The sequence below is a fragment of the Babylonia areolata genome, chromosome 18, assembly GCF_041734735.1.
Source record: "Babylonia areolata isolate BAREFJ2019XMU chromosome 18, ASM4173473v1, whole genome shotgun sequence".
Lineage (NCBI taxonomy): Eukaryota > Metazoa > Mollusca > Gastropoda > Neogastropoda > Buccinidae > Babylonia > Babylonia areolata.
The window spans coordinates 20757987-20776619 of NC_134893.1; the positions used below are offsets into that span (position 1 = coordinate 20757987).

At 38.6% G+C, this 18633-nt stretch overlaps 1 protein-coding gene across 1 annotated transcript in view; it reads right to left on the reverse strand.

Moving 5' to 3' along the window:
- The window catches only part of LOC143292557 (kalirin-like), a 217883-nt gene extending 209619 nt beyond the window's left edge, over positions 1-8264 (reverse strand). The window contains exons 1-3 of the mRNA XM_076602964.1: positions 8130-8264; positions 1624-1698; positions 65-179 (exon numbers count right to left, since the gene is read on the reverse strand). Coding sequence (XP_076459079.1) covers positions 65-179; positions 1624-1698; positions 8130-8196 — 257 coding nt within the window. The 5' untranslated portion in view covers positions 8197-8264. The remainder of the gene's footprint in view (positions 1-64; positions 180-1623; positions 1699-8129) is intronic.
- Between the last annotated feature and the right edge of the window lie 10369 nt (positions 8265-18633).

The following is an 18633-nucleotide window of genomic DNA, read 5'->3' on the forward strand; positions in this document are numbered from 1 at the left end:
ACTCAATAGCTTCAACAGAACTCCTCACCACTAGCTGACAAGGGCAAATTTTCACAGCACTGACCTTGGCACACTAGCGAGGTATGTCATGAGTCTGCGCAGATCATCATACTTTAGTCGCTCTGGGTGTGTGTGGGATGGGAAGGTCAAGATGGGCCCGCCTCGTTTATCTCGACCACCTGAACAGTCCGCAAAGTCTCCATGTTTGGCCATAATCAAGGACAGTGTTATGAAAAATCATCAATGCAAAGCCTTCACAAGTTTACACAAGAATATTCACCTGGAAATAAAACAGCTCAGACTCCACAGTGCTTGATGTTACAGTCTTCATTCAACACAAAATAAAACTAGTCTTTGACAAGCATAATTAAAAATTTCTTCATTATATATATATACGAGGGTCATTCAATAAATAGGTGAATTTTTCGGTATAAGGACTTCTAATACAGATAGAAGCTTACTTTTTTTTTTCTTTTTTTTTTTTTTGTTTTACTTCTTTTTCACATGGATTTAATTTGTTTTGCAGATTAAAAAAACTTTGAGAGTTTTGGCGATTAACAAAGATGGCCGACCAAGAAGCATGCTCCAGGATTGAACAGCGGTCAGTTATGAAGTTTTTGGTTGCTGAAGGGTGCAAACCAGTTGAAATTCATAGGAGAATGTCAACTGTGTATGGTGCCACATGTTTCAGCCGAAAAAATGTCTACAAGTGGGCTAAATTGTTTAAAGAAGGACGTAGGCTCTCCAGTGAAGAAGAAGTTCAAGTCCCAGCGGTCCACGAGGAAGGTGATGCTCACCGTTTTTTGGGATATGCAAGGCCCAATCACCATTTCATTTCTTGAGAAAGGAAGCACTGTGAACAATGCCAACTACTGTGAACTGCTGAGGCAGGTCAAGAAAGACATAAAGAAGAAACGCAGGGGTCATCAGTCAGAAGGAGTCATCTTGCATCATGACAACGCAAGGCCTCACACAGCAGCCCGAACGGTGCAGACCATCAACAAGCTGGACTGGGAACTGCTCCCTCATCCCCCTTACAGCCCAGACCTTGCCCCTTCAGACTTTCACCTGTTTGGTCCCTTGAAAGCGTTCACGAGAGGCACGAAGTTTGAAAGTGACGAAGTCAAAAGTGTTGTGAGCGACTGGCTGAGACATCAGTCCAAAGATTTTAACGCTGAGGGAATACGGAAGCTTGTGCACAGATGGGAAAAGTGTGTGACAGTGCTGGGAGACTATGTTGAAAAAAAAAAAAAAGTAAGCTTCTATCTGTATTAGAAATCCTTATACCGAAAAATTCACTTTATTTATTGAATGACCCTCGTATATATCTATGTATATGTATGTGTATATATATATATATATATATATATATATATATATATATATATATATATATATACATATATATATATATATATTAAAGTAAACTGTTAAATATCCATAACCAAACTGAATGTAATGACAAAAATGTAAAATGCTGAATAATTTACCCTGAATGGCAATCTTCACTGTAAACACCATAAGCTCCCTGTTTGGGAACGTCACTGTCAGTCTCAAATTTATCCTAAATATCTATCCTATACAGATAACAATCATGATTATCATGTATATAATAATACATACCTGAGAGGTAAGCAACCCTCTCCCTCAACACAGGGACAATGTCTGCCGCCTTCAATCCATCATTGCGTCTCCCACCTGGGAAGGGGAAAAAGACCCCAACTAAAATAACTGGGTGAATCATTGAAACATATCCCAAAGACATGGTGATAATCAAACACATACACAGCTTCACTGGTTTCATAATACTAACAGGAGCAATGCATAATAAATGGATTATTACTATTAGTATAACAGTATTAGAGACTATTACTATTAATTATTACTATTAGTGATGCACTGACACACGTGGCAATCTGTCGCCATGAATCATACATGTACCTTTGCAAAAACTGAAAAATATATACACTATAGTGTGAATGTCCAACTCAACTCAAAGATTAAGAAAAGGTTGCCTGATGAAAAGCATCAAAAAAAAAAGAAGTAAAGCAGCTTTCATTTCTTCACCTCAAATATATCTCCCTACTGAGCCTGGGGGTGGCTATGTAAAAGGGGTATGTAAAGTGGAGTGGCAGATAATACCACAGAAATTATATATATATATATATATATATATAAAGAAGAAAAAAAAAAAGAAAGACTGGCAGCCCAAACTGACTGTAATAGAATACGTTAAAATTTCAAAACAAACAATGCCTACTTTTTACTTTTCATTTTAAAAAATTAAACATTTCTGTAAAATAAAATAACTAAACTAATAAAGTACTTGATTAATATTGTTTTATCTTTCCCTTATAAAATATAAGTTTTTAGTTCATGACTAAGCACTTCAGTTCAATTGCTCAAGCAGTTCAAGATGCATACAGACAAATCTGTAAGTTGCACCACATCTGCCAAGCAGATGTCTGACCAGCAGCATAATCCAATGTGCTTGGTCAGTCATTGAGGGGGAAAATAAAATAAAATAAATAGAAAATAAATTCACATTAATAACAACAATGATATTAATAATAAATAAATAAACAAAAAAATATAATCAATAAACACACATGTATACACATGCACACACACACACAGATTCCCACATTATGTATAAAATTATACATCACAGCTCCCACAACACACACACACACACACACACACACACACACACACACACACACACTGAATATGAAAGCCACAAACAAATTTTCACAGCCCTGACATTACAACTGAGCTCCAGATTTGACATGACTGTCAGGTGAAAAGCAAAATCAGGTTGTTATCCATCAGTTGACAAATGCATGACAGCAACATCTCAAAAGCCTATCAGCTTTGCTTTTATTACTGAACAGCCTGAAGATACTGTTTTCTCAATTTATGATGATGACTCATTCATTGTGTGTACAAGTATACATAATTGACATCGCATGACAGACCTCAAATATTGATCATCAATCAATATTCTACTTCTGTTTCAAAGCCGCCGCAGAGAAATGTGAAAACAAAAATATATTCAGGAAAATTACCTTTTTAAAACAATGTTGGATTATGCATCTAACAGCCAATTTTGTATTTATAACAGTGTACTATATTAAGGTTTTGTGTTTGTTTTTGTTAATGTTCTTTGTTTTTGTTAATGTTCTTGTTTGTTTTTCTGCATGTTCTCTAGATTGAGGTTGGTGGTTTATATTGTTTTATATTAGCCCTCTTCTGTTCCCAACGTTTCACCTTGAGCAAAATCCCTTCTTTGACTACTGTTTGCAGAACATTGGCCCACAAAATCAGTTCATCACAAGTCTATCAGTAATGTTGTTTTTTTTCCCCCTGGTTATGAATCTATAAACAAAGTCTGTGATGTATCATAAAAGCATTATGATCAACAATAAAATGGTAAAAGGATCTTCATCTGCAAAACAACAGGATCATCCCCAACATTCAAAAGCAATGACATCTGTATGACCATGAGATATTAAACAGGAAGGTCCAAACACTTCATAACAAGTTCTTTTCTTTCACTGAAATTTAAATCTACAAAATGGAAGGTCAGTTAAGGACATTTTAAGACTATTTCTTTGAAACAGTAAATTTTTCCATATCCAAAACATTTCAAATTATTCTACTCCGTACTCATACCATGATTTATTATGTTCTACAAGTACAAATTTATGATTACACTACCCAAAATGATAGTCATAATACCACAAACTTGGAAAGATCAAAAAGGACTCATTCTCTGATTCTGACAGAAAAACGCAATAGAAATGTGTCGGTCCAAACTTTGTGCTCTAATTTGAGATCACAAAATTAGTATGGCAACGCAACACAGTACACACGCGTGAACACACGAGAGCACACACACACGCACACACACACTCACATGTGTACACACACACACAAAGAAACGAAACAAAAACTTAAGAAAGAATAGAGAGAGAAGGGATTAACAAAACCCCCAAAAGAAACAATATTGAATAAAGAAAGAAAGAACAAAGACACTATGAAAGAGAAAGGGCATATTTTGTAACACACGTATCTAAACTCAGATATTAGTGATAAAGTGATTATTTCAGTTCAATTAGATTTAGAATGACATCTTTGCTTCTTCCCCTTGCTATTTAAATTTATTCCACAGAACAAAGAGTTAAATAAACATGAAGCACTTTTCTGCTTCCACATTTCCCAGTCAGTAACAGGTGCAATGCATTCCAAGGAGAGTGATGTAATGGCTACAACATGCCACCCACATAGTGAGCTCTGCAAAATTCTTAACTAGTTAAATCTTAAGCACATCCTTCTCATCCTTCTCCATCTTTGGGGCTCAAATCACACACTGACACACAGAATACACACAGGCAGGCACACACACACACACACACACACACACACACACACACACACACACACACTTACTAAAAAAACAAAAAAAACCCTTCATTATACAATTAGCAAACTTCTAACAAAACTGGAACGTAAATAATTATTTTTTAAATTAAATTTTGATCAGGAGAGGGAAAGATGATATGGATAGCTATGCATACTTCAAATTGCCATGGTCTACGGGATTATCTGTTGCGATCTGCCATTTTGTGATAGGGACAGTGGACACCAATGATATGAATAATGAAATTTAAAAATAACACTGATTTAGTATTTACTGCACATTACATGACAATATACAACCACTCTACAAAACTGTGTTGCTTCATTTACTGTGTTCTTTCTGGACTGTGCAAATTTTGAATAAAAGTAAACCATTACTGATTTCATTACAAATACAATTAGCAGAAGCTCCTGCAAACCCTGTAGATACACACACACACACACACACACACACACACACACACACACACACACACACACACACACACACACACACATATCACACACACAATAAAAAAAAAAGAAGGTATTATCATTCATAAAATCATTTCAATCATGATTAATATTTTCCGAATAGATTTTTTTTCCTTTTTTTTTAAACAAATATTTTCCAACTGAAATATAATTTCAACACAGAATCACAATGCTTAAAACAGATAAGCCAAAACTAATAATCTTCACATTCAATTTATCTTTCAACTGACTGGTATTGGTGATACAACATTATGTCTCATGTCAGTTTTTAAAAATCTTAATCAAGTACCAATGGTGAAAGCCCTTTATCGTGTTTATGTATGACTGTACGAATCCATAGAACTACAACAAAATTCCTAATACTAATGCACACATGTATTAAAGTTAAGCTTATACCGACTACAGTTAAGAAATTACCATCTTAAGCAAATCTGACCACTGGGCTTTTTAGTTTACCAGAACATTTTTTTTCCATTGACCATACCAACATACATCATCAAATTGACCAATTATACATTTATAGATTTACCATATGTGGCTATTTCTTTTATTTGAATGAGTTCAATCACAGTCAATAATAAAATTTTAAAAATTAAAAAATAACAGGTACAACAGCCGAATGGTTAAAGCGCTGGACTTTCAATCTGAGGGTCCCGGGTTTGAATTTCGGTGACGGCACCTAGCGGGTAGAGGGTGGAGATTTTTTCGATCTCCCAGGTCAACATATGTGCAGACCTGCTACTGCCTGAACCCCCTTCACGTGTATATGCACGCAGAAGATCAAATATGCACATTAAAGATCCTGTAATCCATGTACATGTCAGCGTTCGGTGGGTTATGGAAACAAGAACATACCCAGCATGTACACCCCCCAAAACAGAGTATGACTGCCTACATGGCAGGGTAAAATAAAACAAACAACACATAAAATGTTACATGTATGTCTGTCTGAGTGTATGTGTGTGTGCCTGAAATCTGATTGAATGACACAGGAAACGAATGATGAGCGCCAGTGGCAGCCGTCATACGGCTCTACCCAGGTAGGCAGCCTGTTGTTCAAATGACCCCATGTTTGTAAGCGCTAAGAGCTTGGTCTCCAACCGAGGATAGGCACTTTATAAGTACCTATATCAATCAATCACTCAATCATATCAATAATGAAAAAGGATTAACTGAACACCTTTTATTTATAAACATGCCAGAGATAATCAGCTGAAATTTCAGCTATTCCTGATTCCTCTTCAGTTTAAACCTTTTTCTAGACCCACACTAACTTCCAAGCGCCAGCTGAGCAGTGTCTTTGACTTTGAGATAACCCATACAAATAAAGAGCACGGTCTCTCAGTGAGTCTAGTCACTATTTGCACTGACATTTTACTTCTGATGCAGATCAATCTGCTTGTAATTTTGGGTTTTTTTGGGGTTTTTTTCCTTTTTTGTTTTAAAATTAAATGTGTCACCTGTTACATCTTGGGGATGCAACTTTAGTATTATTACTAATATTAAACACTTACATGTAACTAGTAATAAATCATCACCAGCATAAACCTGACTGATCCTTTGATTGCAGTTTTTACTATCGTATTAGTATTACTATTACACCCAACAGGGTGTACTAATCCACATTTCAAGCACATAATGATAATCAACCATTTTCTTTCTTTATCTATCATGTTTTCTAACAAAATGAAATCATTTTTCCACACAGAAAAGCGAGACTACTACTTTTTTTTTTTTTTTTTTTTTTGGCTAGGCGTAATGTCAGTAGGACGTTGAAATTGTTGTGTGCAACATTATTCCAAGCCCATCTTTGTAATTATGTAAATTTAACATTTCCTAAACTTACACATTATATAACTTTTTAAGTCTGCCATGGATCACAAGTCAACATTTACAATAAAAGCATAGGAAATTACATAACTGCAGGACAAAGATTTGATATGACATGGGTATAAAAGTAACAATATTGGGCAAAAAGCTTAAGAGTTTATTAATCATTTAATGCATATAAATGACTCAACTACTTTGTGTGTGTGTGTGTGTGTGTGTGTGTGTGTGTGTGTTTTGTGTGTGTGTTAATACATGCATGTGCATATATCAATCTGCACTTGTGTACAGGCACATAAACTGGAACTATCTGTAGCATTGAAATATGTTGATAGGTTGACAGTCTTGTCTGTAGTGTGTGTGTGTGTGTGTGTGTGTGTGTGTGTGTGTGTGTGTTTCAACCTTACATTTCTATAAAGATCCATGACCCCACATTGAGATGATAAGTACACACACAGTGACACACACAAAGTCTCTCTCTCTCTCTCTCTCTCTCTCTCTCACACACACACACAAACACACACACACACACACATACACAGATGTCAGCAAAGGAGCACAATGTGCTGAAAAGTGAAACCAAACAGCATCAACTTTAAAGAACTGGGAAATGACCCATAAACGATTTGGATAGATGGGTCAATCGACTCATGAATGCTGCTTGATCTGTTTTCACTCCACTCAAGAGTCATTATTTTGAATTATGTTCTTTTGGCATACTTATTACACAAATCTTGAAAGTTGAATGGTATTATAAAAATCTTGAAAGTTGAAAGGTATTTCTGATACGTCATACAGCTATTCATATAAACATAATTAGATAAATCAAAGACAAAAAGGTGGAACAAAATATCAAAATATTACCAATACATTTTTTTTTAAAATAAATAAAAGTTGTGACTACAAACTGCTTTGAAAATTTTTAGTTTTCAAATTCATGCTTACTTGGTTTTAAGGTAATTTAAATGCATGTCTTTGTTCTGAAGAAAACCAATGCCCATGACTGAATTATGATGGCTTAACTTCAATATAAACAAAGGACTAACGGTTCATATTACTGCTGTGTAGCTCCTCCCGCGCTGGATACTGAGCCTGGGTTGATAAGAAATCCCCTTATCTTTGGCCTGTTGGCATGAGAGACTCAGCAGCAGAAGCACCAAAATATTTTGTTTTAAAAATATTATTATTATATTAGCAGTGTTCTGATGTCCATAAATTATATCAACAAAACTAAGAAATTAATTATGTGATAAAAAATGTAAACAGAATCGTCTGATTGTGATAAACCGATCTAGTCTATGTCAGATCCATGGATTTATTACAGTGCCACCGGTGGCGAAAGTCAGAAATGGTGATGCCAGACTGGACTGCCATTAAAAATCGTGAATTTACATCGATGTATTTACCTGGGCGATAATAGTATTCCACGTCTTTTTCGGCCCCGACGTCTCCTCCTTGATCTCCGGTGCTCATTATCGACAGAACAAAGCATTCCAGTTAACTGCAACCAAAATTTGAAAACCCATCCTCATCATCAACTCTTCTCAGTCGGCCATTGTAATAACAGAACTTCGGCAATGTTCGGAAATTTTCGTCGAGACCGGATGTTAGTAATTATCGTCTGCACTTGAACGTCGAAATATTTATATTTTTTTAAGTTTCTGCGCAACATTCTGGGGTAACATAAATGATGCATTTACAGCAAATTCATTTTGAATAATACATTTTTTATTTATTTTGTTTGATATCAAACTGAGACAAAACAGAATCTGCACTTTATCGATCGGAAGATGACGAAGCGCGTGCCTGGCTGCTGCCGCCAGAGGGCATTCGGAGAGATGGAAGCACTGAATCACTTGGAAAGTGAAGATGCTTGCTCTGCTTATCAAAGGAATGACCAGCAGGAACGCAGTGTATCGGTACATACCTGCAGGTTCCATTTGCTTGGCGCATGTAGTGCTCTTGGTAGTGAACTTCACCGGAGCAGAGACCACAGCAGTAAAAGTGCGGGCTGCGTGATCCTAGATAAAGTAGATTTGACACAATGCTGTTAGTATACCTACGTAAGCCTACTCAGTAAATGCAGAATAGTTTAGGCCTATATTTATTTTAGTCTGTACTCCCTTCTAGTGTTACGACAGATCTGGTTAATATCAAACAGAAAAGCCAAAGTCAAGCACATACTGCGATACACGTGTACGTGCGTTGTGTGTGTTTATGATCGCCCACTCACCCCCACCCTTACCTCTCTCCGAGGCTCTGACTCTCTCTCTCTCTCTCTCTCAGTCTCTCTCTCTCCGGTCTCTCTCTCAGTCTCACGGGTCAGAAGCGGACTCAGTCCTAAAGAGATTCCAAAGACCTAAGGCGTTAAGAATCAGTGGAAAGAAGACTGTGTTAACCGGGAGAGGACTGAAGGATTATGTTAAACTTAAAAGGAAAGAAACGAGCGTACGAAGAATAAAGATTGGAAAAATTAAGAAACTTCGTCCATGACCGAGCGGTAAGCTGTTCTCAGTGGACAATAATAAGATCAGTTAACCGGAAAGCCGCGGCAGTGGTTTAAAATGACATTAGCTCCGAACAGTGGCATAACCACTTTCCTAACGTAGTTTTTGATATCCCGGCTATACAGCTGATAATAGTTCTAACAAGGAAGACCTGACTAGAGTCAGTTTCAGTCTTCAATGACCCAATTTCAGAAGAGGAAATCATAACGAGTATAAAAAAAATAAATAAATAAAATTTTAATTTTTTTAAAAAAACACGCTGAAATCAGTTGGGTAAAAGTACCGGCGCAGATTTTATCGTATCGGCGAAATCAGTGCTAAAAATGCAAACGGTGAGTAATGTTATGAAATTTCTAGTTACCCTATTTAACAAACTCAGTCCTTAGTGGAACATTTCCATTGCACTGGGCAAAATCCATTATTGTACCTGTTCATAAAAAGGGACTGAGACACAAACAACCTGGACAATTACAGAAGAGTACAGTTAGTAAAGTGTATACACACATCCTAAATCGACTGAAGATTTTTAAAAAATTGACAGAATTAGAAGAAAAAAACATCATCGTAGAGGAACAGGCGGGTTTTAGAACAGGTTATAGTACTGTCGACCATATATTTACTTTATACGGGTTACTCTAAGAAAAAGCGGCCAGGTACATGGAAAGTTTTACATGGCTGTTGAAAACATCTACGAATCTGTACTTATATGTGTTCGTGACAAAGGTATTTATTCGGACTTCAGCCGTGTCCAAGAGGGGTTAAACAAGGTTGTATGCTAAGCCCACAGCTATTTTCCTTTTTCATCAATGAACTGGCAGTGGAGTTATCAAAGAAGGGTAGATATGGCGCAACAGAATTGTTCTTAATGCTATTTGCTGATGATGTTGTTCTATTGTCTGGCACATCAATAGGGTTACAACTGAAATCAATCCTTAAATGTCCTTAAGCTAGAAACAGACAGACTACAACTAACAGTAAATCTCGATAAGACCAATGTTATAGTTTTCCGCAATGGAGGTCATCTTTCGACTCATGTTGATCAGTGGTGCTATGGTGATAGGGAAATAAAAGTAAGCAGTGCATATAAATTTTTAGGAATGTCATTCACAACAAAATAGAGTTTGACGTCTGCGTGGGATGAAGCAATTGAAAAAGGTGTAATCCAAATTATAAAATCACTCAGGAGACTGCGTTCCACTGACGCACATCTTTTTTGGAAACTTTTCGACTCCCAAATTGAACTGACCAGCCTTGAACTGTGGAGCGGAAATATGGGGACTCATGTCAAATATCTAAATGGAAAAGGTACAAACATTTGCAATGAAGCGCTTTCTTGGTGTCCCATTACACTCGTCAAACACTATAATGTGTGGCGAAACCGGCAGGTACCAATTGCATATTAGATCAATTGTAAAATGCATAAAATATTCAGTGGCTCAAACTAACAAGACTGCCAACATCACGATTGTGCAGACAAGCAAACGAGATGCTGCTGCTGCAAGAGGAGAAGGGCAAACAGAACTGGGTATTCTACATCAAGTAAACACTAACGGAACATGAATTCGGTCTTGTTTGGATGTGCCTCCAAGGAGTACGGCACGAGAGCGGCTTTGTATCGGAATTTAAAGGTAGACTTATAGCGTGTTACAAAGAAAACTGGCACGGAGAAATAGCAATGATAGGTATAAATGGCTCTGTTCATTTAAATCAATATTTCAAACAGAGAAGTATATAACGATTACAACAAATAAATGACATGAAATCTGTTTTGCGAAGCTCAGACTGAGTGCACTTGGACTGAATGCCAACGGAAGAGGGTTCGACTCAGACATAGCAACATCTCATTGCCCAACGTGTGGCAAAAGCCCAGAAGATGAAAATCATTTTATATTTAACTGCAAAAGATACGGTGAACTGCGAAAAAAACTGTACCATTTTCATTACAGCTCCAGAGCAGAGAAAAGATTTGTTCGGCATACTGATGACAGAAACTGAAGATATGATACTTTCACTTGCAAAATATGTATGATACTTTCACTTGCAAAATATGTATCTTAGGCAATAAATATACGGAAAACGCCCACCATCGGTCTAAATACTCATTAATCATTGAGTTCTACGAGCAAAAAAGCATAGATAAAAAGGAAGGGCTACAATTGGATGGTCAATCTCGACATTGTAATTATTTGATGTTGATGTGTTCGTATTGATATGATTTGTTTTGATGTTGAGGCATAAGTAATTATTTCAGGATTTATATGTACTTTAGTATGTGTTTGTATTGATATGATATGTGTCGATGTTACATGCGTAAATATTTATTATATGATTTACATGTACTTTGTTTTATGTGTACTGCCCAAACCTTGGAGACAAACGACTGAACACGTACTTATAAGCTAATGAAAAAGTGACAAAGTGTCGCAAATCTCTTATTAGTTTATGTTGTTTCATTTCTGTTGTTGTTCTTTTTTTCTTTAAGTACCAGGCAACTGCAATAAGACCATTACACGGCCAACAACTCTCCACGGCCATACGAACTAATAATACACTTATACAAAAAAGTAAAGAAAAAAATATATGTATATATATATAGCAGAAACGCCCTGAACTGTGACTGTAAAGGTTGCAGCAGTGGCCCAGTGACACTACCCCTGACAAAAAAAGCGAGCGTCCAGTGGTTCAAACCCCAGACACAGACCGGGATCTTTACCCCCCATCTCCACCCCCCACCCCTCCACTGGACCTTGAGTGGTGGTCTGGGTGTTTGTGGTTTGGACGAGACGATCAGCCAAGATCCTGTGTGCAGCTTGCACTTAAGGCACGTAACAGATCCTATGGCAACAAAATGGTTATCCATGGCCAGATTCTCTTAAAAATACTTTGATTTTTTTTTATAATAGAAATATACCCATTAAAAAAATTATATCCACTTTGCCAAACCAAATACAAATACAGAAAAAACAAAAACAACAAAAACAACAGCAACAAAAATGTTGGTCCACTCTTGCGACACGCTCACATTCGGGGAGAGAAGCTGGCATTTCACATGATAATAATTATCCACCCCCTCACACATCAGCTCTCTCTCTCTCTCTCTCTCTCTCTCTCTCTCTCTCTCTGTCACCACTCTCAACAGGAGAAATGTGGTGTGCAATGAAGAACGCATCAACAGACCCCCTCGACTGGCCAGCCGTTTGTGATCAGCTTCCACACTTTCAACGGCTGCTGTTTCCCAGGTAATATGACTTGGTGAACCCAGTCGAGGATTCGCCAATGGCGTTTCATCAGAAAATATCCCATTCACAAAGACACGTCATTTTATCTCTGATTCCTTTTTTCTGTTGAGTGCGAGCCGAAAATTTGGGTTGCGTTCTTTTGTTCTGGGCTTTTTATTTACTTATTTATTTATTTTAAATTCAAAACGATCTATCTATTCATTCTTTTTTTTTTCTTTTTTCCCCCTCTCTCTCTATTTTTCCCCCTCAAAGCCTGACTAAGCACGTTGGGTTACGCTGCTGGTCAGGCATCTGCTTAGCAGATGTGGTGTAGCGTACATGGATTTGTCTGAACGCAGTGACGCCTCCTTGAGTTACTGATACTGATAATACATGAGAATGACAATGAAATAAATTCTTCTAACTCGTGTAATATCTGCCGATACAGTAATGGTCCAAACGCTTATAACAAAACCATTCTTTTTGCAATAAAGTAGAACAAATTATATTGATCACACGGCTATAAACTTTACCATTGTAGGGGGTGGGGGGACAGGAACTGGAGTGAAGGGGGATACATATGCTCGTGTGTTGTGTCATGTTATCGTTCAGTTACACAGTTTTATCAAGTTGATCAGCCCATCGGACAGTGGTGGAACAACACTCAGATAAGCCGACACCACTGTCGTGAACAACCGTCACATGAGTGTTGATAAACTGAAACTCTTCAGTCGCCATCTGTACAGCAACGGAATTCAGAAACGCAAATAACTGGATTATGATTAACCCCTAACTACAAAAGTTTCTGCCATACACGTGGACCACGTAACAAAATGACTGGTTGATCGATTTCTGATAGGCGTTGATCGTTATTGTAGAAATGCAATCAAGGGAAGTTGACCTTGTAATATAACAATACACCGGGTTAAAACATAGACTCACTTTGTTTACACAAGTGAGTCAAAAGCATAAAATCGACAGTTTAGATACTTGTGTATGCTTCAGAATTCAAAGGGAACAAGTAGAATTATACTGACACATCTGTGTATAATTTACATATTAACGGTCGATCAACAACAGCAACAAAGTCTTTGTACAGATTAACAATATCAAAAAGCAGTCAAGAATTTTCTTCTCCAAGTTCAGCAGGTATGGTGACTGACTGGAAGTGGAGTAGGCCTGTCAATCTGTACGCTTTCACGGCTGACAATCGCCTCATTGAAACCGCTGTAACTAAAAGCCGGGTTTGTCTTTCTGGTGGTGCCACTGCAGTGTTTGACACACACACCGCATGCACTCAAAATCGGCCCATTTTCAGGATGAGGGCTCTCTCTCTCTCTCTCTCTCTCTGGGGCAGACCCAGACAAATGGCATTGATTAAATTTTGTAAGGATATTTAGCTCATTAAATAAAAAGACAGCCGGCGTTTCAAGTCACGGTCAAGTTCAGCTGCCGCGCCGGGGACGACATCCACAGAATCGCCGCCATGCCTTTTGCCCTATAATGTTGATGAAAAACATTTTTGTTTAAATATAAATCATATGGTAAAATTAGAGAAAATGGGTCATTGTTTTTAATCTCTGCTGATGTAGCTGCAAAGACACGACTTGTTTCTATTTCATCTTATCGTCTGATGAATTTGAAATACAGTCAGTAGCTACATTTATTACAGAAACACATAGAATAAGACAACGCCACACTAATCAGAGTAATACCAGAGTACTAGACCGCGATACGGACAGTCATGTGTAATGTCTAATTTCTGTCTTGTATAGCCTACATATGGCAAGGTAGATAACAATAAGAAGTGATAAATCCTGAACCATATCGATCGATGCTGTCGGAATGGATGGTAGAGTTCGGTTACATTATTTTTCTTTTTGTATTATGTTTATTTTTTGTGTGTGTGTTTATTGTTGTTGTAGTTGTCGTTGTTTGATATGCTTCATGCACTGTTGGGGTGTCGTATTTAGATTTTTTTTTTTTTTTGTACTCCTGGAATAAACAGTTTGTTTCTCATATTTTCACTTAATGTGATATAAGAAATGATCCAGACTGTCAGTCACTCCCTTATAAAACAACAACAACAACAAAACAAAACAAAAAAACAAACAAAAAAACAACAACAAAAAAACAAACAAACAAAAAAACCACCTTGCAAGGAATGACAATGCAATGTCAAGGTGTCTGGTTTATACCTATTTCCTTTTGGTCAGTATTCACGTTCCTCGAAAATAAAGAATTGCTGTCTTGTCAGTCTTCGCTAATACCTCTTTCAATTTCACTGTTTGAATTTCATGCCGCCTTCTTTATATACTGTCCTGTAATGTGTGTGTGTGTGTGTGTGTGTGTGTGTGTGTGTGTGTGTGTGTCGGGGCTCGTGTACGTTTATGTGTATTTGTTTGTGCTTTCATATCTGTAAAACTGCATGTTTGTGGCATATCTGTTATGCATGTGTGTGTTTAGTGTGTGTGTGTGTGTGTGTGTGTGTGTGTGTGTGTGTGTGTGTGTGTGTGTGTTTTACATTTATTTGCTGATTTGCTTATTTATAATCCTTATTGTCTTATTATTATTATTATTATTATCATCATCATCATCATTTTTTTTTCTCAAGGCCTGGCTAAGCGCGTTGGGTTACGCTGCTGGTCAGGCATCTGCTTGGCAGATGTGGTGTAGCGTATATGGATTTGTCCGAACGCAGTGACGCCTCCTTGAGCTACTGATACTGATACTGTCCTGTCAGTGTCTGCCCACCCTGCTGTCTGTTTGTCTTGTTGCTTGTCTCTCCCTCTCAGACTGCTTGTCTCACACGTTTACTTGTAGATAGCGATATCAGTGTACGGTTTCCCCGAACAGTTTCAGTTTCAGTAGCTCAAGGAGGCGTCACTGCGTTCGGACAAATCCATATACGCTACACCACATCTGCCTGACCAGCAGCGTAACCCAACGAACAACATTATTATAGTTGCCCGGTAAATGTTCTGACAGTTTTTTCTCTCTCTCTCTCTCTTTGTGTGTGTGTGTGTGTGTGTGTGTGTGTGTGTGTGTGTGTGTGTGTGTGTGTGTGTGTATGAGCGCACGCGCGCGCGCGTTTTCATCAGTTTAAAACTGCATTTTATTTCATTACCAGCACTGATGCTGACTGAATGCCATTGCCGAATTGATACTTTATTATTGCCGGCAGGCGATGTCTGGATGAAAAAAGCACCACTATAATCCCCAAAATTAAACGGAATGAACTCTCTCTCCCTCCCCCCTCACCTCCTCTCTCTCTCTGTCCAGTGTCTTTCTATCTGTCTGTCTGTCTCTGTCTGTCTGTCTGTCTCTCACATACTAGCGATTTAGGCGTATAATACAATGACGCCTTACTGAATAACAGTGAACCTCTACGAATCATAAAACACCTTTAAAAAAGAAAGAAAAAAAAAGACAGCTTGTGACCGTCAGATATGTGCGTCGATATTGCCCGGGTTATGTGCCCATATAGACAATTTCCCAGTCGTACGTCACAATAAACTCTCCATACACATACACACATGTGTGTTTTCTGGAGTAATTTCCAGTTCACTACAACATACACTGTGTGTCTGCTGCCGTGTACAACTGTGACATTGTACAATTATAAATCATTTTCCGGTGCAGTGCGGTGGAGGGCGATATGTGTTGGCTGTTCTGTTCCTCTCTCTCTCTCTCTCTCTGTCTATCTATCCCTCCCTCATTCCCCCCCCACCCACCCCCCCCTCTCTCTCATGCTCAGTGCCAGTGATTTTCAGTAGTAGCGGACGGTCTTACTTGACTAACAAAAAAATCACTATATACGAATTACGCTTTACAATGCAGGACAAACCATCAAATAATGCATAATGCCGGCTGAATTACGCGCCCGTATAGACGGTTCTCCAATTAATGCACGCCCGTCACAACTATCACGGAGAGCGTACAGTATCGCTCAAGTCATGCAGAAGGCGATCAGGAATGGCGCCAGGGCCAGACGTGATCGATTCAGGGGGGGAGCACTCACTGCAGACCCAGACACTGCAGTAACACTGCAAAGCTAGCGCGGGGACGGTTTAGCCCGAAGATGGATTCCAGCTGACAACTGCAAAGAAGGCCAGCTGATCAGGCTACCTGGGAAATTATAACTGAAGAGATATTCCCCCGACTCCATGCCTCGGCTGAAGTAGTGTGTACTGAGATCGAGGTATATTCTGCTGATATTGACCGACTGACTGACTGTGTGTGTGTGTGTGCGTGTGCGTGCGTGCGTGCGTAGTTGCGTGTGTGTGCATTCTTGTGTAGACTGTGTCTTACTGGCGAGTTACTGTAAAGCGCTATGATACGTTTAGAAGCGGTCTGTAAATTTAATGATTTTTGTATTTTTGTCTCTCCTTTATCAATCCCCCCCCCCTCTTTTTTTCAAACACCATTGCATAAATCACTGAACACACACATACACACCACACACACACACACACACACACACACACACATACACACACACAAACACGCACACACACACACACACACACACACACACATGCGTACACTGCAGATTTGGGGCGGGGGAGGGGGACAGGAGGAAGGCGCGGTGAAGAGGGGGAGATGGAGGGCTGAAGAAGAGGGAAGAAGGATTCGCCACAGCATCGATCATGTTTGTACGGGAGATAGGTCTATTGATAAAAGTTGGAGAGAATGCCTTTTTTCCCGCCATGACATTTCAAGTGTTCGTTTTAGTTTTCATCAGTATGGATCCATGGCAGAATCTGTCTGTGTTTGGTATTCTTTAATCTAGGCTAATACATCGGACGCTCGAACTGAATCTAATCACTCGGGAGAGAGAGAGAGAGAGAGAGAGAGAGAGAGAGAGAGAGAGAGAGAGAGAGAGAGAGAGACAGACAGACAGACAGACAGACAGAGAAAAAGAGAGACAGACAGAGAAAAAGAGAGACAGACACAGACAGACAGAGAAAAGAGAGACAGACAGACAGACAGAGACAAAGACAGACAGAGAGAAGAGAGAGAGAGAGAGAGAGACTCAGACGATTTGATGACCATGGCCAATGTCCATGAGGGGAAAAATTAAAAATTTAGGCTACTATTCGAAAAACGCAAACAGTAAAGATGAGGAAACTTGAAAACTTACTATTCAGAAAACAAAAACAGAAAAGTTAGGTAACAATAAGCTTACACGTACAAATAAAATCATAGATACACGCATACACAGCAGTCCATCGAAGTCCATATTAATCATCACACGCATATTATGAACACTAACAAACATGACAAATGCGTTCCATTCGCACGTATCATACACGAATGACAATATCGAATTAGGGATAGTGCGCAGCCTGCTTTCGTGCCGGACTTTTCTTCGCTCGTAGAGCAAGAAGTGGGTCATATGACGTCACGGGCAGCCCACCACCGGAACTGGCTTCTCTGAGTTTGCACTGCTTTTGTTCGGACAACTTTTCGGTAGAATTTATGGATCAGTTCGAATACGTAATGGCAGATATATGACAAGAAACACGCTTAAAGTAAAAATAGAAGACTAAAGCAAATAATGGGTGTAATTATAAAATCAAACGTCTCTTGTAAACTTGCAAAAAATAGTCACCGACAATGTTCAAAATCCTTTCGTCAGAGCAACGACTTCCACGACGAAATCTAGCCTTTCGATGACGTGAGGGAAAAAAGGAAATGGAAAAGCGCATGCGCATACGCGGTTCTCGGGGGGAAAAAAAAATTACCGGGGAGTCCCGAAGAAAATCCGAAGAAAGTGGATCTGCAAGCCCTCCTCCCTAGTGTTTTCAATATTTCATTGGTGGACGCACTTCAAACCTCCAATACATGCCATGTACCGTTAAGTACATCATTTGTGTGAAACATTTTAAAATCCACATTCTCATCACCTACTTTCCTTTGGAAGAGCATTGGGGAAACTAAGTTTTCCATTTTAAATTTTCCACTCCAGATGAACTTGGTGCGTGTTCGTCTGCTTCCTGAGTCGCGGTGATTTTTTGTTTGTCATTCTATTGGTCAGGTTTTACTGAACGAAGAAGAATGAATGCAACGCGGCATTCGCGGTTTCCATGGCACTGTAGAAATGTGAACTCATTTGAAGTAGCTAATTACAATCGAGGATGCCTATCACACACACACACACACACACACACACACACACACAC